This window comes from Pollicipes pollicipes, unplaced genomic scaffold (genome assembly GCF_011947565.3).
Source record: "Pollicipes pollicipes isolate AB1234 unplaced genomic scaffold, Ppol_2.1 Scaffold_2555;HRSCAF=2994_pilon_pilon_pilon, whole genome shotgun sequence".
Taxonomy (NCBI): domain Eukaryota; kingdom Metazoa; phylum Arthropoda; class Thecostraca; order Pollicipedomorpha; family Pollicipedidae; genus Pollicipes; species Pollicipes pollicipes.
The window spans coordinates 23,550,951-23,575,832 of NW_023596136.1; the positions used below are offsets into that span (position 1 = coordinate 23,550,951).

General features: G+C 54.3%; 1 protein-coding gene across 1 annotated transcript in view; it reads right to left on the minus strand.

Annotated features, from left to right (window-relative positions):
• Positions 1–7,737: 7,737 nt before the first annotated feature.
• LOC119099309 (roundabout homolog 1) overlaps positions 7,738–24,882 on the minus strand; it is a 33,214-nt gene continuing 16,069 nt past the window's right edge. Inside the window, exons 4-11 of the mRNA XM_037222445.1 lie at positions 21,077–21,230; positions 20,190–20,323; positions 17,610–17,855; positions 15,604–15,797; positions 13,906–14,167; positions 13,299–13,474; positions 10,275–10,512; positions 7,738–7,742 (exon numbers count right to left, since the gene is read on the minus strand). Coding sequence (XP_037078340.1) covers positions 7,738–7,742; positions 10,275–10,512; positions 13,299–13,474; positions 13,906–14,167; positions 15,604–15,797; positions 17,610–17,855; positions 20,190–20,323; positions 21,077–21,230 — 1,409 coding nt within the window. The remainder of the gene's footprint in view (positions 7,743–10,274; positions 10,513–13,298; positions 13,475–13,905; positions 14,168–15,603; positions 15,798–17,609; positions 17,856–20,189; positions 20,324–21,076; positions 21,231–24,882) is intronic.

Below are 24,882 nucleotides of genomic sequence, written 5' to 3' on the forward strand. Positions count from 1 at the left end.
AGTGGCCTCGTCCTCGTATCCGTGCAGCTAAATAATACTGAAGTCACATTCTGACCGATGAAAATCCCTGGTCATGCACGACATCTTCGTGGATTGCTGATTGGTCGAATTCAGTACATCACCTGATGTCGATATGGCGTAAGGCAACCGGCGCATAAAGAAGAGTTTATCTAATGGAGCCGCGACCAATAAATCGACGAAAACGTTGATTGTGCAAAGCCTATGAACTCCGTCAAGACGAGCATCACCTCGCAATGCCCACCCGCACTCCTTAACTGCATGCTCCACACCTGAGCCGCACGCTAATGGTGCGCCCGGCCAGCCCAGCCGCCCCCGGTTGCTGGGGTGTCGGGAGGCGAGGGCAGGCGTCACGTCCGCGACGGCGCTACATCGTCGGCGCCCGCCAGCCAGACGAGCCGGCCGTTACGGGGGCGCCTCACGAGCGGGGCGGCGGCCCCGGCACGATACGGCCGGCAGCCGGGCCGCGGGCCACGACTACGGATCTTCGCTGACCTTGGAGGCCCCACGGTCAAGCGAGCACCGGCAGGGCCTCAGCGTCGGGTGGCGATACGTCAGGCGGAGTCCGGAGCACATCGCGCAGCGCAGATCGGTGCGCAGGCATCTGGAAATACGGGAGCGTGGTCTTGTTTTCATGACCAGGCCGAGGTTAAATGACTTCGGCTGAGACAGTTGTTAAGTTAAATGTTTGTAGTATCTCATCCAGCTGTCTTCAACTTCAATTTGCGGTAGATCAAACAGCTGTGCCCAACGTGGCTGCACTGAACAAGGCGTGCCTTGTCTTAAACCTCAAGGAAAGATGCGTTACCATGTGCCGAGTTCCAGCTCAACTGAAGATATTCGCCCCGGCCAGTCGACACGCGCTCTCCACTCTCGCCTCATCGTCCTCTGCGACGCGTTCACACTCCTCCCAGAGTGAGAGAGGAGTTCAAGATTGGGAGGGAGGCTGGCAGTCGCGGCACCTGCTGCAGCGGCTCTGAGAGGGGGGTCGGGGGTGGGAGGGCGGTCGGGGGTGGGAGGGTGGCTGGCAGCCGCGGTGCCTGCTGTAGCGTCTCTGAGACGGCTGCTTCTCTCCGAAGATGGCGGACCTGAAGCCCCACACGCGGCCACTCCATACTGCGGCATGTCCCACCAGCGGGGCATTCCACGCACACATCAGCTGGAGAGGCGCCGGCACGGACACGCACCGCGCGCTGAGCCTCTTAGGAGACGGCCGTGTGTCAGCTAGTCTGGCCAGTGGATAACTCAGTAAGTCGGTAGTTACACAGGACTTCCTCCAAGCCCGATTTGTATGGCTCAAATCTCGTTCGGCCAAACGCACAACAATCGCTTTTTCCTAGTGGTCACTGGCGTATCTCATCATCAGTGGCCATCATAATAATGCCAGGAGCATTAAGTGAACCCGGCATTGAGATCAGCGACACATGACATTCATGCACAATGGTACACATACACAGGTTGTTTGCCCGATAGGCTACGGTCACAGACCTCTTTAACAAAAACCACAATCCCGTTCAAATGCAGTATAGCTATTATGGCGACGTGCTTTAATCGCACGTGTGACTGGTAGCTAACATTATTGCCTTTCAACACATTGATCACTAGCTCTCAGGTAAAATCACTCCGAAACTCTATATTAGTTACGTTCCGCATTCGACATCTGCGGCGAGCCCTCAACAGCTCAGGGCCCCAGCTGGTACAGGTATGGCTCACAACCTTCTAAACGACTATGGCAGCGACATATACTTTTGGTAATCCAGCTTTTCCAAGTGCGCGCGCGGGCGCAATTTTCTCCGTTCCGGCCGCAAAAACGCACCACGTTGTATAGTCCGAGTAAATCAAGAAAAAGAATGCTACCCAAAATTAATGTCATCATGATTACATCATCATAAATTACATCATCATGTAAAAGCTTTCCTAAGGATAATTTAGAGACAAAGGCACAGGTTTTCAGACGCTGGATTGATCAGCTGTGCACCGCATCAATTTTAGCTTGCCATGACAATCGCCGGGCGCTTGGAGGTGTTCAAAATACTGCACTTTGTGAGCCTGAGCTTCACTTTTTTGGAGCAGAACACCGCAATCAAACGGATTTGTACAGAGTGAAAAGGCGTTGCGACGTCCGTCGTGTACTAGACGAAGCAACGAAATTTAGAGTCTCTCGGAGGCCAGTGTTGAGGAAGCTGTACATGAGTTTCAAGAGGCGAAGACTGGCCACAAGGCATCAGCCTTGACCGCAATGGCACTGGACGCCGAGACAAACAAAGCCAGTCCTCAGGCAAAAGGACTGGTCAAGATGGGTAGGCAAATCACCGGCGATAACATTTACAATACACCTCAGCGTGCCATATGGATCATTAGGTTTTGCGAACTGAGGAGATCTTGCTTGACTTGAGAACATGTCAATCCTGGCCTTACTAACAGCAACGTTCTGCCTGGATGACAAGCAGTGTGTACTGCTTACGACTGATTTCTGGCCTCATCGAGATGAAGCCCAGCGAACTAAAGGCTGTCCAAGGGGTATCGCAAAAATAGAAATAGCCGTGCCTGACAAACCTTATTTTTCAAATCAGCACATTAAGATTTGTGACATGATTTGTTGCGAGGCGTGACATTATGCGTAAGTTGATGATGCCATTTAAGAGCAGCACTGGAATACCTGCACCCCCCCCCCCCCCCTCCCCAGACAACGGTCCAGGGCACAATGCCGGAGCAGAGAAGGATAACCTTGAGAGTGTCGGAACAAAAGCCAGTTGCGTGCTATGCAATGATCAATTCTTGAAAGAGATCGGAAAATAAATACTAAACGTAAAGGGCACAATCACACCTACTTTTGCGCAGCGCTTCGTGTCGTGGGCTTCCTTGTCACAGAGTGACCATCACAACATGCCTCTGTTTCGCTGAAACAAATGCCTAAATTTTAACACCGAACAAGGCTGCACCATCTTCCGCCATAACGCAGCTGACACGTGACTCTCACCGCCCAAGCGTGCCGAAGTCGCACACGTCGCCATCGGGCGGATACATGTCACGTGGGTCCCCCTGGTAGGTGGCGCTAAAATCGGCGGTGATAGCCGTGGACACCGACCGACACGTCTTCTTCTGCTTCCGCCGGCCCGAGTGCGGCGAGCACGCAAACGACCTTGACCTTGGCGGCTGGGTCGGGAAGTCACCGTTCGTCTGCACCGCGTACCGATTGAGCACACCACTGGCGGACTTGGCCCACGGTCGGGCCCCGCGTGCGGCTGGCCCGCCCGCCTTCGGCAGCGCCAGTGCCTCGTAGAGGTGATTCGAGACAGCCAAGCGGTCGGCGTCGTCGAAGATCGGCATCACCGACACCGGCTGGTCCACCGCGCAGCTGGCCGCCGCGTCTGATCCCGCGGCACCGACAGGGGTCCGACGACGGCTGTCGCCCAGGAGAACGTTGGAGGATTGGCTGCGAATCTTCAATGAGGCGGGCCGGCAGAATGTTGGAAGCGAATCTCTGGATTTTTGATGGTGGGTATTCCATACGCCATTGTGACCTGTGAAACAAATGCGTCCGTTATGCGCATGCTATTTTCGGCCCATACCTGGCTTCACCCGACTAAGCCACTCTTGGCTTTCCAGAATGCGTTTGGCGGTACGCCATGGATGTGTGGAAGACACTCCAACTTAATGCGCGTGTGAACGACGGAGTGCTAACTTCCTACCACACCATTAAGTCGCCTTATTTGGGTGAGACGTGAAGGGGCCTCTAAAGACAAGAGAGCGCTTGGCGTCCAGGGATCACCGCGTACAATAATCACCGCAGATGTGCGTGAGATGCGAGCACACGAAGAATAGCTCAAGCGTACTATTTTCCGCATTAAACACAATACAGTTCTCTCTCGTAAGATAGAGCTGATCGAAGGACGCACATCTGCGGGCCACGAAGCCCTGTTCCCCCGGTCAGGATTCACCCGTGCTCTCACCTGCGTTGGGGTCGGTGGGGGCCGGATCGAGCAGGGCCGTGGTGGCGTACGGCGAGGGCGCCACCGGCGGTCGGCGCGGCAGCGTGGCGCCGGTGAAGGCCGGCAGCGTGCGACAGCTGAGCTCGGCCGGCTCGGGCCGCTTGGTGGCGCCCCAGGCGGCGCCGTCCATCCAGGAGGCGGGACGCACGCCCGACGGCAGCAGCGCCAGTCCCTCGGGCCGCTTCTCACCGACAGCTGCCGCACACGCAGAGACATTCGCTTAGCATTAGACACTTGGGCCGCTTCTCACCGACAGCTGCCGCGCATGCAGAGACACTCGCTCAGCATCTAATGCTCGGGCCGCTTCTCACTGGCAGCTACCGCACATGCAGAGACACTTGCTCAGCGTCAGACCCTCGGGCCGCTTCTCACCGACAGCTGCCACACACGCAGAGACACTCGCTCAGCAAAAGACACTTGGGCCGCTTCTCACCGATAGCTGGCGCACACAAGAACATGCATTCAACGCGCACGCAAGGAAATGCGTATGCACAAGGACATCAGGATGTTTTAGTGATGACTGCAGGACACACATACTTAAGCATTCCTCTAAAGATGACTGCCGGGTACGGTTACTCAGTTAAGGCCTAAGGACAGGGACGGATAATCGTTCTAGAGAGTGGTGATGATGGGGAGAAGACCCTATTTTTGTAAATTATTGTCATGCATTACCACTCGGTTCAAGTCACACACGATCATGTCGTGGGAGGTGTGCAAGGGACGGTAGATGTAGGATAGGGGTGGTCCTACTGTGGAACCTCCTGGCACCTCACCCCATCCCCTACGGCACCTCACCTTATTGACATCTACTGAACACCAATTTGGTTACACAAATGCGCAAACGCCCAAAAGGCTGTTTCTCACCAACAGTCACAATGAGGGTGGCTGCTGGTGCTGTGTCGCACATTTAGTCACAATCATGGCCCCAAGCCGCTCATAACTGCCGCACACACGGACTGGGTTAGGGAGGCTGACTACAGACATCTGTTCCAGAACAGTCAACAATTCACCGTCTCATGTTACCGCTAGCTGTTTTATGCACATTATCTGCTATGGCTGCCCCTCACCAACAGCCGGCCCACTCACTGACCCGTTCACCGCCTCAGGCCACTGACACCCGGCGAACAGTCAGACTCAGCCTCCCCCCCCCCCCCCCTCATCGGGACCAGTCCGGCCTGATAACTGCAGGATACAGATCGTCAGGAGGCTCAGACAGCTGCAGCAGTTATCGACACCAGAGCCGTCTGACGGCGACTGCTGAAACTGTAGGTTTTGCTGCGCTCCGTATGGTACAAAATACACAACGGCTAAGTACAGCCACGCCAAGTTTCAAGCTGGTCTCATGGACAGCCGCGGCAAACTGAAGGCTTCTGGTAGTAGAAGGGTTCGTGTAGAAGGGAAGGTGGGTGAAGTAAAATCTTGCGAGGCATGTAGGAAATATGGGGAAACGGCATGCCTTGCAGAACATTGTATACTGCAGTCACCGAACTCGACAACGAAAGCACGAGCCGGAGAAAAGTAGAACAACGGAGACCAGCACACCTACCTCTGGTAAGAGCTTTGTTGCGCCTCCTACGGTGGACGCAGACCAGCAGGGCGGCCAGCACCAGCAGCAGCAGCAGCGCCAGCACACCTAGCGTGGTCAGGAACCAAGCCCGTTGCAGCAGAGCGGGCGGCGTCGGCTCCACTGGCGGCTGTGCTGGCGGCTGCGCTGGCGGCGGACGGCGGCGGCGGCCGGGCAGGAGTCAGCCGGAACGACAGCGGCGCAGAGGCGGAGCCCAGGCCGGCAGCCGTCTCCGCCGCCACCCGCACCGTGTGCAGGCCGCTGCTGCTCAGGCTGTACAGCGTCACCTGGTGGGCAGAGGCGGCTTTACAGCGGCGCGCTGCTGCACACTGAACACGAGCGGAGGGTAGGCGACCATGGCGGGGAGGCTACTGCGGTGCATGGGAGCTCCGTCAACTGTTACCACATTAGAGGTGATGACATTGTAGAGGAGCATCCGATCCCGAGACCACTGACGGCTCATGATAGCGGAGATGTATTCGGTGGTACTCCAGTATCCCGGCGGATGATTGCATTGAAGAAGGCTGGCTCCTGAGTGCAATCGTACCGAACAGAAGCACACTATAAGTATCCAATTAGCCCAGGAACAAACATGTCCTGAGCGAACACGAGAAAATCTCATTGAAACCAGTGTGTACCATTACTGACTTTGCCACAAGTGTGCTTTTGGAGTAGGGGAATCGAGGCTTAGTGTCAGGCTTAGTGGCTGGTGAATGGAATGAGATCAAATATACAACATAAAAGCTAAAATCTTCGTCGATATTACCTACATCACGTTCAAATTTGCAAGTTGATCTCCAAGAGGAGATGCGGACAGGCCCAGCTGTGAGCAAGGTGCTTCAGCCCCTTCCCAATGCGAGGAAAACGAGCCAGCGCATCAAAAGTCATATTTGGTATGGAGTAGCTGTGATAATTTGTTTCAATGCTGCAACGACTGCAAGGATAAGAGACCGGTCCCTCTGGGCCCATCCGGCTATATTCCAGGCCAAGCTATTTCTGGCTTCGCGGAGTGTCAGAATGGCAGGAGAGAGAGAGAGAGAGAGAGAGAGAGAGAGAGAGAGAGAGAAGAGAGAGAGAGAGAAGAGAGAGAGAGAGAGAGAGAGAGAGAGAGAGGAGAGATAGAGAGAGAGAGAGAGAGAGAGAAGAGGAGAGAGAGAGAGAGGAGAGAGAGAGAGAGAGAAGAGAGAGAGAAGAGAGAGAGAGAGAGAGAGAGAGAGAGAGAGAGAGAGAGAGAGAGAGAGAGAGAGAGAGAGAGAGAGAGAGAGAGAGAGAGAAGAGAGAGAGAGAGAGAGAGAGAGAGAGGAGAGAGAGAGAGAGAGAGAGAGAGAGAGAGAGAGAAGAGAGAGAGAGAGGAGAGAGAGAGAGAGAGAGAGAGAGAGAGAGAGAGAGAGAGAGAGAGAGAGAGAGAAGAGAGAGAAGAGAGAGAGAGAGAGAGAGAGAGAGAGAGAGAGAGAGAGAGAGAGAAGAGAGAGAGAGAGAGAGAGAGAGAGAGAGAGAGAGAGAGAGAGAGAGAGGAGAGAGAGAGAGAGCTGAGAGCTCTGGAGAGCTGACGCCTCCAATTGGCCCAGCCCTGAGTTTTAACGGGGAAGAGAGACGCTCTCCGACGAGTTCGTAATTAAGTCAGGTGCGGCTATGGAGCGGTGTAATTGCTCGATTGCCTGGGAGATTAATGTGCCACAAGAGGTTCCTGAGCTAAGTCAGACAGCCTTCTCCTACGCCAGGAAAGCTAATGGGAGGTTTGGAAACCGCACATAATCGGGTAAGGGTGCAAATTAATTGGTGCAGAGTCCAGTGTCCCCGGACATGGCCGAAACGTGATGGCGTAATGTTTGCTATGAAAATGTACCACAAGCTGTTCGAACGTAGATGGTGCAATTTGGAGCGGATGTGACTTACGGTGACTAACATGCGATGTGGTTTGTCTAAATGAAGTTTGAAAACTTCTCTGAATGAATGAGATGCGACTAAAACGTGTTGCATACGTTGGGCGGGTTGCAATTAATCGCCACGTCACATCACCTGGCTTTAGCAACGCACCCCAAGAATCACGTGGCGACAGCCTGGAAAGTCACAGCTCCAGCTGAGGTGATTTTTGGGTCATTGTGTGTCATTGGGGCTTTACGGTGCACTCCGCTGCTGAGGCTATACGGCGTCGCTTACCTTTCACCCTGACAGGAAGGGCGGGCACCGCGGAGAGTCGAACCCCGTAACTCTGGTTTCCAAGACGCGCAGTGATTAACGCAGACGCGTTAACCACTACACAACCGGCACCCCACTGAGGTGACGTGGCCTTACTTTTTTGACACGTGAAAATGTTCGTAGGCATGGCAATCATACGTTCTGCCCAGCTGAACTTCATGTAATAGATGAACGACAAAATTATTATATGGCGTAAAACTTCTTCGGGAACTTAAGTTTCCATGGCGTAGCTGTAGACGGCCGGGGACGTAAAAACATGGTTTTGCTACTCCCCGTTTTAGCTATTTTATTTTGTTTTCGTACGTTCATCATGTAGCCGGCGGAGTTTGCTATTTAAATATCTCTCAAACATGCCGATGAAGACGGAGAAACGGCCGAGCCTGCCAGCGGTTAACACGCCCAACGTTTAAATAGTTGTTCTCCACCCCATCTCCCATCTCCAAGCTGAGGCCACTACATCAACTAACACCATGCTCACAACGCGCATACGTCGCACTTTCGTCCTAGACCTTCGAACACAGCGGTCCTGCCTCATGCCGAGCGCCCGGCCCCTCTGACCACCTCCGCCATTGGAGGCGAGGGCGGGGCTCGCCCCAGTCCCGCCGTACCTGCGTGGCGCCGGCGCTGACCCCGAAGCTGACCTCTTCTGTGACGTTGCGTCGCCGCGACCGGACAAACACGCGGTATCCCAGCAGGCGGCCGTCGGTGGCGCCGTTTGGGGGCGGCCGCCACGAGACGACGGCGACGGTGGCATTCACGGCGCGTGCTGCCAGCCGGCCGGGGGGCGCTGACGGCAGGGGGTAGGGGGAGGGGGGCGGTACGGTCACCAATCATCGGACGAAACGCACGGACCGTTTGCTTTGGACGCCGGGGTGAAACATGATCATGCATCTATGGAGTCGCGGACGCGTCAAATGTACTCCTTGGCTTGCACCCCGGGAGGCATCCAAAGGTCATTTTGCCAGAAGACGCGAAATAGCCAGGCATTGGAAACGGTCCCAAATTCTTCACAGCCATAATCACTTAATTAGCTTCTGTCTATCAGGGCAGCTTCTGTGAAACGATGAAATAACGTCGCGAGGGTGTACTGGGAGACGATGGAGCGTACAGAGGACAAGCAAGCAAGAAGCTCACAATTCTGTGACACGTGTTTTTCTCTTTTTGTTGGCACTAGCAAACCATCAAGACACAAGCTAAACAAATTAATGTGGATCTGGGGCACAGCAACCGAGATTCTTTGGGTGCAGGCAGGAAACATCTTTTCATAACAAAATGAGTCCCGACACACTGCACCCAAGCTGAATAGCCAATGTGCGGGCATTCAGGGGGAGTGAGAGGAGGCGAGCGAACACAGTGAGTGTTTTGCTTGCGCTTGAGCTGCACAGTCGGCATCAGGGGGAGCCGGCCCATGATTTCTCCGGCTCACTGGCTGTTATCTCTGCGATAGCCGTGTCTAACCTATCTGGACTTAACAATAAGCAGCTCGTGGCTATTTAATTAATATATTTGAGGATACCCAAAGTCAAAAGCAAAAACGTAGCTTCTGGAGATATCTCACTTCTAGTCCTGGAAGTGTCCCTTCTGAGTAAGTGCTCCATCAGAGTGGTGGCTTGCTCTAACAAGTGATGTGGCGCGGCGTAAGACACACACACGCCAGGGCTGAACAGACGCATACGCGTGCCTAACGGATAGCGCGGCAGATAGCATGCGGGGCCTGCGCGGTTCCCAGGCTGCGTTGGGTGCCACTTGTGATGCGAGGCATGTTTACAACAATTTTGCATCGTCAATTACAACAATTTTGAGTCGAAATGAACGGGCCCGGGGGTGGTGTGAGTCGTGCAGTAAAAGGCATACTTATGACTACAAGCGGCGTGCCACAGGAGGAGGCGTAGCTGTCCCCAGAGGCGGCGTTCTACAGAAGGAAGTGCTCCTGTCCCCACGGGCAGTAGGCAGACCCACAGCGCACATTTCGCCCCAGAGGCGGTGTACAGACCCAGAGGCACACTCAACCCCGAGGCAGTGTGCAGACCCACAGCGCACACTTACCCCCGAGGCAGTGTGTTGACCCAGAAGCACACTTACTCCCGAGGCAGTGTGCAGACCCGGAGGCACACTTACTCCCCGAGGTAGTGTCTAGACCCACAGCGCACACTTACCCCCGTGGCAGTGTGCAGACCAACAGCGCATACCCCCCCCCCCCCCCGAGGCAGTGTGCAGACCCACAGCGCACACTTACCCCCCGGAGGCGGTGTGCAGACCCAGGTGCCCACTTACCCCCCAAGGCAGTGTGCTGACCCAGAGGCACACTTACCCCCCCCCCCCCCCAGGCAGTGTGCAGACCCAGAGGCACACTTAACCACCGAGGTAGTGTCCAGACCCACAGCGCACACTTACCCCCTTGGCAGTGTGCAGACCAACAGCGCACACCCCCAGAGGCAGTGTGCAGACCTAGAGGCACACTTACCCCCAGTGGCAGTATGAAGACCCAGAGGCACACTTACCCCCCAAGGCAGTGTGCTGCAGTAGGAGGTTGGAGGGCAGGCCGACGCCCTCGGCAGTGACGGGCAGCACGAAAAACTGGTACGTAGTGTCCCGCCTCAGGCCGGCCACTTCGGCGCTGGCGCTGGCGCCGGCGCTGGCCGCCACCGGCAGCTGCACCCACTGCATGCTGGTGCTGGCGGCCGGGCTGAAGAAGACGAGCAGCTCCAGCACCGCCCGCCGCCCGGTGCTGACCTGCAACTGCGGCGGGCCCTGCCCTTAGCGCCGGCGCGGTCACCAGTCGGGGCTCCACTTGGAGCTCCCGTTTCTAAGCGGCTTGTGGTACGGTGGATGGGACAGATCTGAGCTAGATACTGTTATAGGATTTTGCGGCGACACGTGTACTCGGTGTTACCAGAAACGCGCATGCTTCACAAAACTTCGGGGCATCTATTCAGCTTGTTGAGCCAAGCGTATTGAATCAATTCGTCTTTTGTCGTCCAACCTGTCGGGAACTGAATTTATCAGGGAAGGCTGGCAGTGCAGTGTATTTCAGGGAATAGCTCTTGAGGTCAGCGGACCGGGTCCAATTCGGCTCTCAGACCGAGCGAACGGCGGCGGTGGGCATTGATCGCCTCCGTCGCCAAACTCACGCCCGACCCGTAAAATCAGGAAATGGAAATGCGCTTGCGAAATGATTGGACTAAACGCAGGAAAGCGTGATTGATATGCAACGCCGGGGATCATTTACATGGGCAGCGGTACGTGACGGGGCCGTGAGGGCAGGAGTCAGCCTCGGTAGCGCCACGCTGTGCCACCACATAACACACGGCGCCAGAGAGCGCCGCCCCGCAGCCGCTTTATAATACAGCTAGATGTCGGGGCGCCGTCGGCATCCAGAACAGCTGCGCCGCGCGGGGCCTCGCCGGTTACCCAGAGCCCCGGCGGCACGTGGGGCCTCGTTGTTTTGGGGTGTGAGCGTGTGCTCTGCTGTGAACAATACCTTGTTATATGTAGTTGCCTAGGCGCGCATATATGGCATTCAAAGCTTATTCTGACTGTCTTAATGGAACAGCTTTGGGGGCATCAGATCCAGTATCAATCAAATATCATCACGCAAACCATAAACCATGGCATGGAGTCATTCAACACGATGTGGATGTTTTAGTACACCTGACGTTCCGGCCAGATCATGAGCACGAAATCATACCTAAATGATTGGGTTCTCAGCATTAAGTGCTCCAATATCCCGTATTTTGTCCACGGATTTCCTTGGTGCATCATATATTACTAATTATCGTTTGTGGTTGCAGAAGTCACGACGTACATGGCACAGACTCTTTACAAGCGGCGGCAAACAACCATCCAGCGCTGAGATCGGTAACCAATGCGATGACCACTTCAAACTGTGTCGTAGTGTGGCCTGACGCGATTCCCCTATCTTGTCACGGCATGTCTTTGTGTGCCTACTAACCCCGCATGTGGTGTGGGTCAGTAGGTCATGTCACGGAAGGCAACTTTCAGGGAATATATGTAAATGAGTTTCACACCTCCCTCCACCACCGAGTGCCTTGCAGTCCAAGTAAGCCGATGAACCGGCAGCATCTTTCAGCTGGAACACCTGCCCACTTGCTGAAACAGCGCTAAAAAGCCGAACCCAAACACCAACCCAAAACAAGAACCAAAACCCAAACACCATTTCTAAATCTGCAGGTAACGTGCGGAGAGGTTGAAGCGTTATGACGTTCGCACGCTGCAGTTTAGATTGCTGGGTGCGAAAGGCTTCCCGCTCCCCTTTGCGTAGCGTATGATATCTATCGAAATCTAGATGAGTCGTGTTTGCAATGCCGGTCATTGATAGTCGTGAGCCATCCATGCTAGATGTTCGTGTCAGTTTCACTCAAGTCAGTATTGTTTGCACGAAAAGCGCGCCTTGTGAATGGGAAACTGTGAGGTGTCCACTGCAATTAAACCTACGTTTGGGTTGCATTGTGTGTTTACGAATGGAAAGAAACTAGCTGGAAACATAAATTGGTTGGTGACGGACAATTACTCGCGATGCGCCAAGCGAGTGGATACGTTCCTATTCGGACGGCCTTGTCTAAAATGATTGCGTGGCAACACCAAGGAGTCATGCGGAAGCAAAAGCACAGAAGTTCGCAAATGTGAAAGCATTCAAACCATATTTTCGCGCCGAATGGTCTAGAGCTGTCGCAATGGTCCCTGGCCAGAGTTGAGCGCTTCAGCCACCACGTTATAACCTATTCAAAGTACGTCCTTACGTTGAATGTTTGCTGGCTCCTTGGCCTGACCATAGCCGACAAAGCGCCTGGCATAAAAACGTACGCGTGAAAAGCTGTCAATGCTCATGTCAGGGCTTCAGTTGTGCAACACTAGTTTCGTCTTATCCAAAATGCGTTAAAACTAAATGCACATGTCTTGAAAATAACTGGGTACGTTTCCGGGAAATCAGACGCCGACCTTCAGCGCATTTGGAGGTCAAAATAACACAGCCTGGTTCATTGGCCGCGGTAGGGCATGCTTTACATTTGAAAGATTCGTCGGTAGCTGACAAAACACTTGCGCGTATGGAAAAGATATCCGCATGTTGCAACAAGATACGCACATGGATAGCCCGCTTCGAAGTGTTGCTCTGTCTGACGATAGCACTGAAGACACTAATCATTAGTCGCCGCATCGAGTTTTACCATACGTTTGCATCTTAAAAGGCTTTGTCGTCCGTCCGTTCAAAATCACAATGTTCAAGTGGAGACCTACAAACTGAGCTGTCACAAAAGAGCGGGAACATCAAATGCATCGTCAGGAATTCGGTGCGATGAAACGGGCAATATAAATGAATTATTCACACAAGTTCGCGAAGCTGGCTCAACGCCAGCCACCACTCCACAAGCCTCTTGCGATTGTTCCGCGAAACACCACACGAAACATTTAAAACTTTTCTCAGTGACTCTCTGGAGACCCTCCCAAGTTGACACCTCCGCTGAGCAGCCAACCACCAGGGCCTCCTCACCAGGTTGGCAACGTACCTGCATTTCCAGCCGGATGGCCGTGGTGTTGAGGGCCGCCGCTGACGTCACGGTGACCGGTGACGTCACAGGCTCGGTGGGCCGGGTCACCCGTAGTCGCACCTCCGAACTGTTGACCCGGCCTTGTGCTGACGTCACCGTGCATCGGTACCGGCCGCTGTCGGCCACGCCCACACCTGCGGCGGTTGACACACAGTTCAGTCCACTGGCACAGCAAGCTGCATCCAAACAGCGTAGTATAGACTCGCTGTACGCAGCGTCCTTTTGCTTTCAGACCGTAGTATATAACACGCGCCAATGTCACGCCCATATCGGCAATGCAAGATCAACGGAATAGCTTCGCCTGTAGATGTGTTTAGGCACCGCTATGTTGAGAACTTTGCAGCGATATGAGTTGTAAAAGTGTCCATCTGGCTCCTCTCACACAAATCATGAATGTTTTACTAACTACTTATGGGCGTTTTCAAACTACTTACGAAGGTTATTTTAAAGCCGTATATGAACGTTGATTTTTACTGAGAGTGAAGCTTTAGGTCAAATAAAGTTGTATACCAGTCGCTACGTCACAAGCCATTCCAAAAAGTACAGCGACTAGTGAGAAGCGCACCTGACAGCATCAGCGTCCCGTGTTCACCCACTTGGGCCGGCATGCCCGTCTCCAGCACCGGCCGGTCGCCCCTGTGCCACGTGACCCGGCCTCCAGTGACCGGGCATGGCAGCTCGGCCCGCCCGCCGGTCACCCGCACAACGCCGGAGCCTGCCCGGGTCGGGCCCGGGTCACCGACCCACAGGAAGCCGCCGGACGCACGGGAGCCCACCTCGCTCACGGCGAAGCAGCTCCACAGCGTCTCGTCGGCCGGGCGCACTCTCTGAAAGGCCGCGAGATTTCATTAGGTGGGCTGCGCGAAACAAAAGTTTGTGCTCGCGGAAACAAAACACGGCGCGCGGCGCGTGCCGGGGCCACTAACGTCGGCGGACTGGAGACTGAAATTAAATGGTCTCTGGCGGCGGCGGGTCCTCAGCAGGTGCCCCCTGCCGGGAGTGGTGAGAGCCGCTGGGACGGCATGAATCCAAATTAGCCGTGTCAGCCGGAGCGGGCGGCCGCGTTCACTTTCCGGGCCGATCGAACGGTTTGTCGGTTTGAGTAATGGCTGACTTCGGAGCCGAAGACCGCCTATTCGGAGTCTATAGCGGGCTCGAGTGGAGGGCTTGCCACTGGCCGGCCGACCGATTCGGGCAGTTACTTTTCCGCTGAGTGATATATGCTTCCGAGAGCGACCCACTACGCGGGCGCCGAGCCGACGACAGGACAACTTTGTCGGCGTCTGTCAAGCTGTACGGATGAAATGGGCCACGTCAATGCTTAGCCATTCTGAAGAGTTCGAACTTATTCCTGGCAAACAAGCCCGATAACTCAGTGCACTGCGAAGTAGCGGTTCTGTTGTTAGTCATTCCGTAGTGGTACAAATAATGCATGTTTGGTAAATGTGCTTCGGTTGTGTTTGTGGTTGGATGTTTTCTGTTCAGGTGCCGGCCCGTTGGTGTCCAACAGCTCCAAAGACGTTTCGTTATCGTCTTAAGTGGGTGCTCGTTCCTGTGCGCACACAGGAAACCATTCGGTACACAATAAACTATTTTGAGAAAACTCGGCATATCGAGCTAGTGCAAATGCAGCATTGTCTTGCAATGTCTGCAGTATTATCATAATATATGCGAGGGTTTCGTCCAAAAATTGCTAAGCCAGTACCTCCTGGTATGCCGAAGGTCAGCCGTTTTCCACCAAAAAACCACCGCGTCCCAAAACCAACAACTGAAGGCTTGCATTGCCCAAACCAAGCCTGATAGTTTTTCCTTTTTGTATGCTATTAAGGATGAAAATAATACAATGGGCAGCTGACTAGTCCTGTTTAAATACGTGCGGGCGAAGTTCGTATACCTGACGGGCAAAATTCGGGACTTGATCATAAAGTAACAATAGACGATGACAAAAGTTCCGTTTTATCACTTTCACAACGTGTCATATGTTCCAGTGACCCGATCCGAGATCGTAAAAAAGGTTTAGGGGAGGAAAAGGAAGAACATATCACATGGGGCGCTAGCGCGCGCGCAAGAGAGAGAGAGAGAGAGAGAGAGAGAGAGAGAGAGAGAGAGAGAGAGAGAGAGAGAGAGAGAGAGAGAGAGAGAGAGAGAGAGAGAGAGAGAGAGAGAGAGAGAGAGAGAGAGAGAGAGAGAGAGAGAGAGAGAGAGAGAGAGAGAGAGAGGGAGAGCGAAGAATACGTTGTTCTGACCTTTACCAGCGCCCCACCTGGATGTGCAGTGTGCCGTTGCTGTAAATGATGAGTGACCTTTCTTCGTGCCCGGGGAACATGGCCTTGGCGCTGGCTCCGCGAGTCCAGAACGTGATGGGCTCCGGGTACCCGGCGGCGTCACAGTCCATCATGACCTCTGACCCCGCCGCGGCCAGCCGATCGCTGGGACTCTTGTGGAATTCAGGCAGGGCTGAGAAGTTGAGAGGAAGTAGTGTGACGCACTCTCGCTCGAGGTTGGTAAGAGCACACGCTTAGGATGTAGATATCAGTTGTGACTTCCAACAGCCAGGAATAGCATTACGGTGGCATCAAATGACGGATATGAGTCATTTTTAGATCATGGTTATCAACATAAATGACTAAACGGTAGCGTGATAGACTACATATCGGCGTGTTCTGCGTATTTAGCATCCTCGCTCCAGTCAACAATATATTCATTCAATGCCTTTCATGTTATGCACTTGGGAACAATCCCTGGCATGGTCATTTTATCAAGGCCTTTCATTTTGTATTCGCATGGAAAATGCTGATATTCAACAAGAATATCTACACAAACAAACCCTTGGTTTTTAACGTCATTTTCCTGAACCTCACCAGGCGGATTTTTTCTTCAACGTGCGGACAACCTGATTTGACCTCAGTCGCCCTGGGGCGACCTGAATTCCTCGCCGCTTTTTATAGAATCGCTTCATTGAAAAGCGTTATAAGCAGATACAGTGAACTAACACAGGGCAGTGATTTATGGCGCGATTCTACCGCAAACCTACGTTATCGGCGTCTGAACGTGAAATACAGCCGGCAGGACATCAACAGCGAGGCCATCAACGACAACGACATCAACAGCGAGGCCATCATTCGTGGCCTACTCATCACTCTTTGGAGAACATTTAAAACCACTGTGACCGTATTTACCGAAAATCTAAGCATAATGCGCACAGTAAATCACAATTCAGTTCCGAAAAACCTCAGATGTTTTGTGACGCCCTCATCCAGCAACAGTTCACTAGTCCGTCGATCTGGCTTTTTCCTGTTATTGAAATCGCCTGTATTTGCTACATCATCGTCACGGTGGAGGATAAGCATGAGCCCACCGAAAAAAGCATATGTATATATACATACATACATACATATATATATATATATATATATATATATATATATATATATATATATATATACATACATATATGTATGTATATAGATATGTATATATATATGCATATATATATGCATATATATATATACATATATATATATATATATATATATATATAATATATATATTATATATATGTATGTATATATATATATATATATATATATATATATATATATATATATATATATATATATATATATATACGCATAGCCATCGTCAACAATTGATGAAATGCCAGCTGAGCCACGTGATATTTAAAACGAAGGCAAGTCTGAGGCACCTGAATGTAGCAAACTAATATCGCGAGAAAAATGTGGAGAAAGCTCCTAAAACTTTCGGCACGCCCAACGCTGAGCTTCTAAGCCGAAGGGTCATAGCCTAGTCCCAGATGAGACAGCTGAATATACGACCGCCGAGTACAAAAACTTTACGGCCATGATCGAAGTGGAACTACCCCTTGAAGGCTGAAAATTTGCATGGAGATGATACTTTTATGGAACAGTTCGCAGTTAAATGATAAACGGTTGAACTTCGGCTCTTCTGAACCACTCGAACGGCTCAAGGGCCTTCTCAGAGGAAACAATAAGGGCCTCTACACCAAATATTTTTCGCCCAAGTAGTACGCACGGACCAGATATAGGGCATGCACGGGACTATGACTGGCGCATTCTCCAGTCTTCTTTCACCAGAACACTCAATGGGTTTCGCACTGAACACCCAGTCTGAGCCTCCCATGTCTGCCCTTGGAAAGGCCACCGCCTGGCCCCCAAACCAGTCCAGACCTGATGGCACCCGTCCGCACCTGATGACGCCAGTCCGGCCCAGCCCCAGCCGGTAACTCACCGTGGACGGTCAGGCTGACGGCGGCTGATGTCGAGCCCCGTCCACATTCGTACACGCCGGCGTCAGCGGCCGTGACGTCATCGATGGTGAGCACGTGAGCTCGGTTGGTGCCCCTCAGCGGCGAGCCGTCGACGCGCCGCCAGCGGACCAGGCCGGTCCCGTCGTCAGCCAGCGGGCAGGTCAGCTCGGCCGCCCCGCCCGGCAGCGTCGTGACGTCACTGGAGCCATTGGCGGCTTCGGAATGGGCTGATGAGAGAAAATGACTTAGTCACTCTTAACACGTAACTCCTTAAGTGTTAAGGAGAATCGGGATGCTTGAAAAAATGACACCGTTACTTACCCAAACTGAACAGCCAACGCAACACCCTCGTAGGCCAGTTGGCACTACCGGCATAATAAGTGATGAGGGCTCTGGCTTGAAAGGCCTTAACTGGTAACGATACACTGTTGAAAGTCTTTCGAAACATACCTACATATATATATATATATATATATATATATATATATATATATATATATGTCTAATTTCGATCAAGCGATCAACCTGACAGACTGCTGGGCCGATATATGTTGGCCGCACAATGAGTGCAACATTGGTGTCAAGAACCAAGACGCCTTTCCTCTTCACAACGTTCAAACTCTCCTCATCCCAGAAGCAAATCATACTAACGGCACCCAACAGGTGGACATCAAGGTCGACGTCCTATGCCAATACATTTCCTCTCCATTGCAATGTGTTTTGTAGTGCGATGCAATATGCAATGCAATACGATGTGTTTCGGAAAAAAAGCGTCTTGGCCAACACCGTTGCCACATTTATTTCGCGGCCATGTGACGAGCCGCAGACCAATGGAGCTCCGTGGACGAGGATCCCCACCGCTTTCCTCACGCGTCGCACAATATCGACTTACCGTCTCCGCTGACCCTGCAGAATTAGGCGCATTTATTCGCCATTAGGCAGGATCGTCGGCACAATGCCAGCGAGCTATACCAGTAATAAAGGGAAATCACGCCGGTCCCTCACGGAACACTCAGCCCCAACTGCCTCTCATCGCCAAGATCTGGCGATCAATTACCGCACGCAGCAAATTACCAGGGAGGATTAGGACACACGGGTCAATTTTTACGCTCATACATGCAATGCTACAAGCTACGTAATGCTCTTTAGCTCGGTGTAGGTGCTACAGGAGAGGGATGCGTTCTTTAGTGGCACTGCCGCAAGCATCATGATCTACCCGACCACAACAGGCGTTCCCACCGGATTCCCCAAATCCTCGCGCGATGCCTCTATCTAAATCGCGGCGCATTTTCCGTCGGCCTGCCACCGTCCCCGGACGCCATTGATTCCGCTGATCCGCCACCCTTTGCATGCCAACCAGCTGGCGGGATCAACATCAGCAGCGCCGTCAGCCTCACGCGCCCCGCCTGCTCTCCCGCGGGGTAGAAAACACGCCGGGCAGAGAGGGTCGGGGAGGGAGAGAGAGGGAGAGATGGAGAGAGGGGGAGGAGAGCGAGGCAGAGCGCCGTGGCCAACTGTCACCGACGCAAACAAACGCCGCCTGCGCATAAAAATTTATGAAGTCCATTTCTTCAAGGGAAAATAAGTGAAACGAGCTCTTATGGAAGATGAAACGAACCAGCGCGTCGCTAGCCTTTTCGTTTTTAAACGAAGCGCTTTTAGTTATGACCCCATCCCAGCAGGGCCGAAGCGGGGTTCTAGCCGCGGCTCCCCTTAGCGGGCCGTCGGCGCCACGGGTGGAACCACGAGTGCTAGTCGCCGGACAGAACAAAATCCAGAGGCCGAGGGTCAACAAGATCCAACAAAGTAAGCAGCGCAGTTGGCTGAGTGCGCGAATGCTATGTCGTCGCTCTGTAGTGGAGTGTTGTAATTTTTGGCACGGTGCTTAGCCTTTCATCCTCAAAAATAGTCAACCATCTTAAAACTTCCATTTATCTTTGAATTACTGCGACGTTCTGTCCTATTCCACCGTTTTGCACATGAAGCCTTCTCTGAGCGAGATCAGACAAAAAATAACGCATGGCACTAAAACTTTCTGTTTTTTATGCCGTATAGCAAGCATGACAACATGAGCGTGACGCCAAGACGCCGGTCAAGCTCCCGCGCTTTGAGCTGAAGATACCTCGGCCAGGGTCACCCTTACACTGCGGCAGATCCTGCTCCAACCCGCGCACCGTCTCGCCAGCGGATCCTGCTCAAGCCCACCCACCGTCTCGCCGGCGGATCCTACTCCAGCCCACCCACCGTCTCGCCGGCAGATCTTGCTCCAGCCCACCCACCGTCTCGCCGGCAGATCCTACTCCAGCCCACCCACCGTCTCGCCGGCAGATCTTGCTCCAGCCCACCCACCGTCTCGCCGGCAGATCTTGCTCCAGCCCACCCACCGTCTCGCCGGCAGATCCTGCCCCAGTCCACCCATCGTCTCGCCTGTGGTCTTCACCACCAGTGATGGCCTCCAGCCCACCCAACGTGTCTCTAGTGACTCCTCCAACTCACCGCCGTGTTTCCAATGACCTGCCCCCTGTGTACCCCCCTCACCCCCTCGGCGGTGAATCACGTACCTCGTACAGTGAGCCGAGCGGCCGCCGAGAGTCGCTTCATCTGTGCATAGTTCCTGGCCTCGCACACGTAGTTTCCGGCGTCGTGCTGGGTCACGTTCTCTATCACCAGGTCACCCTCGCCGGCCAGGTGATACCTGGGATGACGTCACGCCACTTCATATCACGTCTAGTAGTTCACAACAGGCTTCAGCCGGCGTTACGTTTGGGCCAGGAGGGATCAACGTGTACCTTAACACGCAGCTTTGTAGGCAAAGGTACTGAAAGGTGCCTTGTGCCCGACAATGGCATGCGGAAACAGTTTCGTGCCTATTGTTAAGCATGAAATGGGCCAGACCGTCCGACATCAGACATTAAGCTTGAAAACGTCAGTGTCAGAACCTGTCCTCACACAAGAGATAAAGCTCGTCCCGTGCCGGTCACATACAAGTCGAAACTCTTCGGCAGCTGTCGCTGGACGTGAGATGTGATTTTCCCTGCACCTGTTGTCGGACGTGATGCGATATATCTCGTACCAGTAGTCGTGCGTCATGCCCGCCCTGTACCTGCCGCTGAGCACCAGACCTCCGGGTACCTGCCGTCGGGCATTAGCCCCGTCTCTACCTGCCGTCGGACATTAGCCCCATCTGTACCTGCTGTCGGACATCAGCCCCGTCTGTATCTGCCGTCGGACGTCAGCCCCGTCTGTACCTGCCGCCGGACATCAGCCCCGTCTGTTCCTGCTGTTGGACATCAGCCCCGTCTGTACCTGCTGTCGGACATCAGCCCCGTCTGTACCTGCCGTCGGATATCAGCCCCGTCTGTACCTGCCGTCGGGCATTAGCCCCGGCTGTGCCTGCCGCCGGACATCAGCCCCGGCTGCACCTGTCGTCGGACATCACCGCCTGTACCTGTCGTTGGCCGTGAGGTCCAGCCCGGTGTCGTCTCGCAGCCAGCGCACGGTCGGCGGAGGGTCGCCCTTGGGTGGTGAGCACGCCAGAGTGACCCGCTCTCCAGCCGTCACCTCCGCATCCAGCGGCCGCACCCGGAACTCCTCCCGCAGCACTGCAACGCCACACAGCCGGTGAGGCTGACTCGGTGGCACTGCAGCCAGGCGCGCACCGGGCCGCCGCGTGCTGCGACGGACACCACCGGGCCGCCCCGTGCTGTGACGGACACCACCGGGCCGCCCCCATGCTGCGACGGACACCACCGGGCCGTCCCGCTAATCGGCTTCTCGGCTTCCGGAGCTTCAACCCCGCTGCATGGCTTCCTCTGAAGAAGATGGGCGTCTTACGATGCTGGAGGAGCGACAGAATGGCAACAATGTTGATTATGCGGGCTGCGCTGTACATGCTTTGATGTTTCAGCCGCCGCCGCTGCTTCCCGCAGCTCGCGGCTGCAGCAATGCATGAAATCCACCTATTGACAGGCGTCCCAAATGGCGTGTGTAAGAAAGATCATGATGAACACGCGGCGTCCGACAACATCGCGGCGGTGGTCAGCGGACGCGACCCAGCGCGCCAAATGGAGCCTCTCGTCGTAAGGACGACAGCGCGGCTGCCCGCAGCTTTACGACTGCTCCCCGGGAGTCGGTGACATGATGCGTCAGTCCGTGCCCCCTCCCGCGGGGAGAAACGAGGGAGATGACGGGCCGTCGGCGGCCGGCGGTGGCGCTGTGCCGCTCGGCTGAGCTTGCCGCTGAATGGATGCGGATTGCTGCGGCGGGTCGCAGCGGGGGGGGGGGGGAGGGAGGGGGTGACTAGTGAGGGATGTCAGAAGAAACGGCGCGGACGGGCAGGCCGACTTGATGGTGGTCTGTTCCGGCCGGCGGCTACTGTGGCGGGCCGTGCGGCGGTCCTCCGATATGGCGGCACGGACAGAGCGGCGGTGCCCCGACATAGCGGACGGACGGAGTGGTGATACCCCGCCATAGCGGGACGGACGGAGCGGTGATACCCCGACGTAGCGGGACAGACGGAGCGGCGGTCCCCCGACATAACGGGACGGACGGAGCGGCGGTCCCCCGACATAACGGGACGGACGGAGCGGTGATACCCCGACTTAGCGGGACAGACGGAGCGGCGGTCCCCCGACATAACGGGACGGACGGAGCGGTGATACCCCGACATAACGATACCGGGGCAGAGCGTCCAAACAAAAGCAAAGCAGGGTCGCGCGAGAGGGTGTCGTGTGAGCAGAGTCGCCGGAACAAAATACCCGAGCCTAGAAGGGCCGCGAGATGGCTTCTGCAGGCAGGACGGAGCAACCAGAGAGAGGGATACCAGGAAGAACAGAGCCGTGAGAGGGCACCACCAAGCGGGGTGGGACTGCAGTGTCTTCAGGCTGGACACAGCTCCGGAAGAGGGGGATCACCGCGGCGCTGTCCCGACCGGAACGGACACAGTGCCAGGCAAGCCGTAATGACGCGTGACGTCCCGGGGTTACGTGAAGCAAAAACGAGGGAGGAAGAGGGGCGAGAAACGAGAAAAAAGGATCGGGAGAAAGATGATGTGGGTGTCGCCGCATCAGGATATTTCTTTCCTACACCATGCATGGCATTTTCTTAGCCATGATTATCAACATGCGCACAGCACCGTCTCATACGTTCTACTGGCCGTCTCCAGGTCCGTTGTGTTTGCATGCAACGTGACGTTTATTTGCGTCATCCTGGTACTGTCAGCAGCTTTCATATTATCATCCTCATTAATCTCGTCCTGAAGCTGTGGTGCGCATCAGTCGGATACGTAACGAGAGGTCGGGGGTTATTTAGAAGCAACATAAAACCAAAAACGCGTAAAAGCGCCACCGAAAACCGACACGTCACACCGGGCTGACAAAGCACGAGCCAAATAACACGCTAACCTCGCATTACTCCCAACTCCCTGACAGAGATAATACAAAGCACCTTGACCTGGTAATTAAGACTGATAACGTACCGTTGTGTGCTCTAACGCATATTGCGCTGTGCCTGGTGGCTAGAAGTTGAGCTCAGTAAGTTGTGGTTTACCTTTGACCTTTTTACCATGGAAGCGGTGCTTGACGGAGGAGAAAAGCTGACGTGCCCCATGTGCCAGAAGCGTCAAAAGCGATGTAAGAAACTCATGATCAGAGGTTCCCATGCATCCTTGTAGCGCGCTTCAAACGTTTCTTGCTGCAGCCGGATCAGAACAGAGGTAAGCTTAGTACCACTGTGGACTTTTCCGCCAGTGGTCTGGACCTGTCGTCATACTCCGCTGTACCGGCAGACTGGAAGCACAGCCTGTACGGCGCGACACGACATTGACCACATTCTGGGCGCACTCGGCCCACTACACGGCCCACTGTAAACACCAATATTTGGGAAGTATGAGGAAAAAATCTGGTAGAGTACGACTCCAGAGTCCAGCCCATCTGCATGTGCGCGCCACACGTAAAAATCATGCACGCTTTTTTCGAGCTGGGCAGTCACTGACTGGGGCCGCTCTGAACCCCAGGACTTGAGAGACCTCGAGTGAGCTGTCCCACCTCTACTCCCGCCGGCTAATCGCTGTTGTAATGCCCAGCTCTTACCGTTTATGCCCGGCTAATGTGTTAATTTCTGGTCAGCTTCGCGGCCCGAATGTGGTCTAACCCCGCTGGATACGCGAAGGCGGACTACGGTCGTCCCGAAATACGGACCGCTTTGTACAGCGCACCGCGCCGCGACACGGCGATGTCTCCCCTGGCAGCAGCGCGGCAGGACGTGCGCGCCGTTGCCGTCAGCCCTGAGGCGCCGCTCATTTGCGGTCGCCGTTATAGCCTGTCTGGGCGTGCGAGCTCCACTTGACGCGTGCCACTCTGGGGAGCTGTTCGGCGCCTTCCGCCGAAGACGGGCCAACAGGTGCGCTGTCCAGCGGCGCTGGCGGAGCGGGCTCTCCCGACCTGCGCGCCTGTGGAGAAGAGCCTACAAGCGAGGTCGGTGGCACTGGGAGCACCTTATGGTGTTGCCAAGGCCTGAGTTGTGTGCGAATGACAAGTTGGTATTGATAGTCAACTGTCACTGAACCTGTCGCTGTGGCCGAAACCAAATTGCAGTAACACCAAATAAGAAATGGATGTCTTTAATGGCTACATTGGACAGCTCTCCATCAGAGACGGCAGTTTGTAATCGTTACGCGCGCGACCACACCCTCAGATATTGCCAGCATCACAAGCCTGCGTCAACCCCGGCACTCTCCTTCCGGGGCCGTCAATCCTAGACGCCGCTCCACTGATTCTGACCTCCTCGCCTTGCGAAGCTGTGCAGCCACAGATCTGCTCCTACGTGACTGAGAGCCACCTATTCTTCTCCTCCAAGAACCATTTCCGGCTCCGTCTCTCCACTGAAATTGCGTTCCTTATCATATCCGGCCGCATCCGCTCGGCCGGCTGCCCACCGGTAGCTCGCACCTCTCTGCCTCCAGGATCAATCCAAAGGCCCCGATTGGCTTACGACGCAAAGCGCCTTTCCCAGCTCCAGACCTATTGTATTGACCTAATCTGGCTTGTCGTAAGCCCTGTTCAACATAACTGAGCTGAATTTGAAGAGATAAAAGTGATAAAATGATGGCGCAAATGTGACAAGCAATCTTCCAGAATATAACATATACAGTCATAGCTGCCAACCTAGCGTTTGCACGTGACGCGATGCAAGATCATGTGACGTCACAATACCTAACCTATTGCAAGCGACCAATAAGAGCCCATAACACAACCA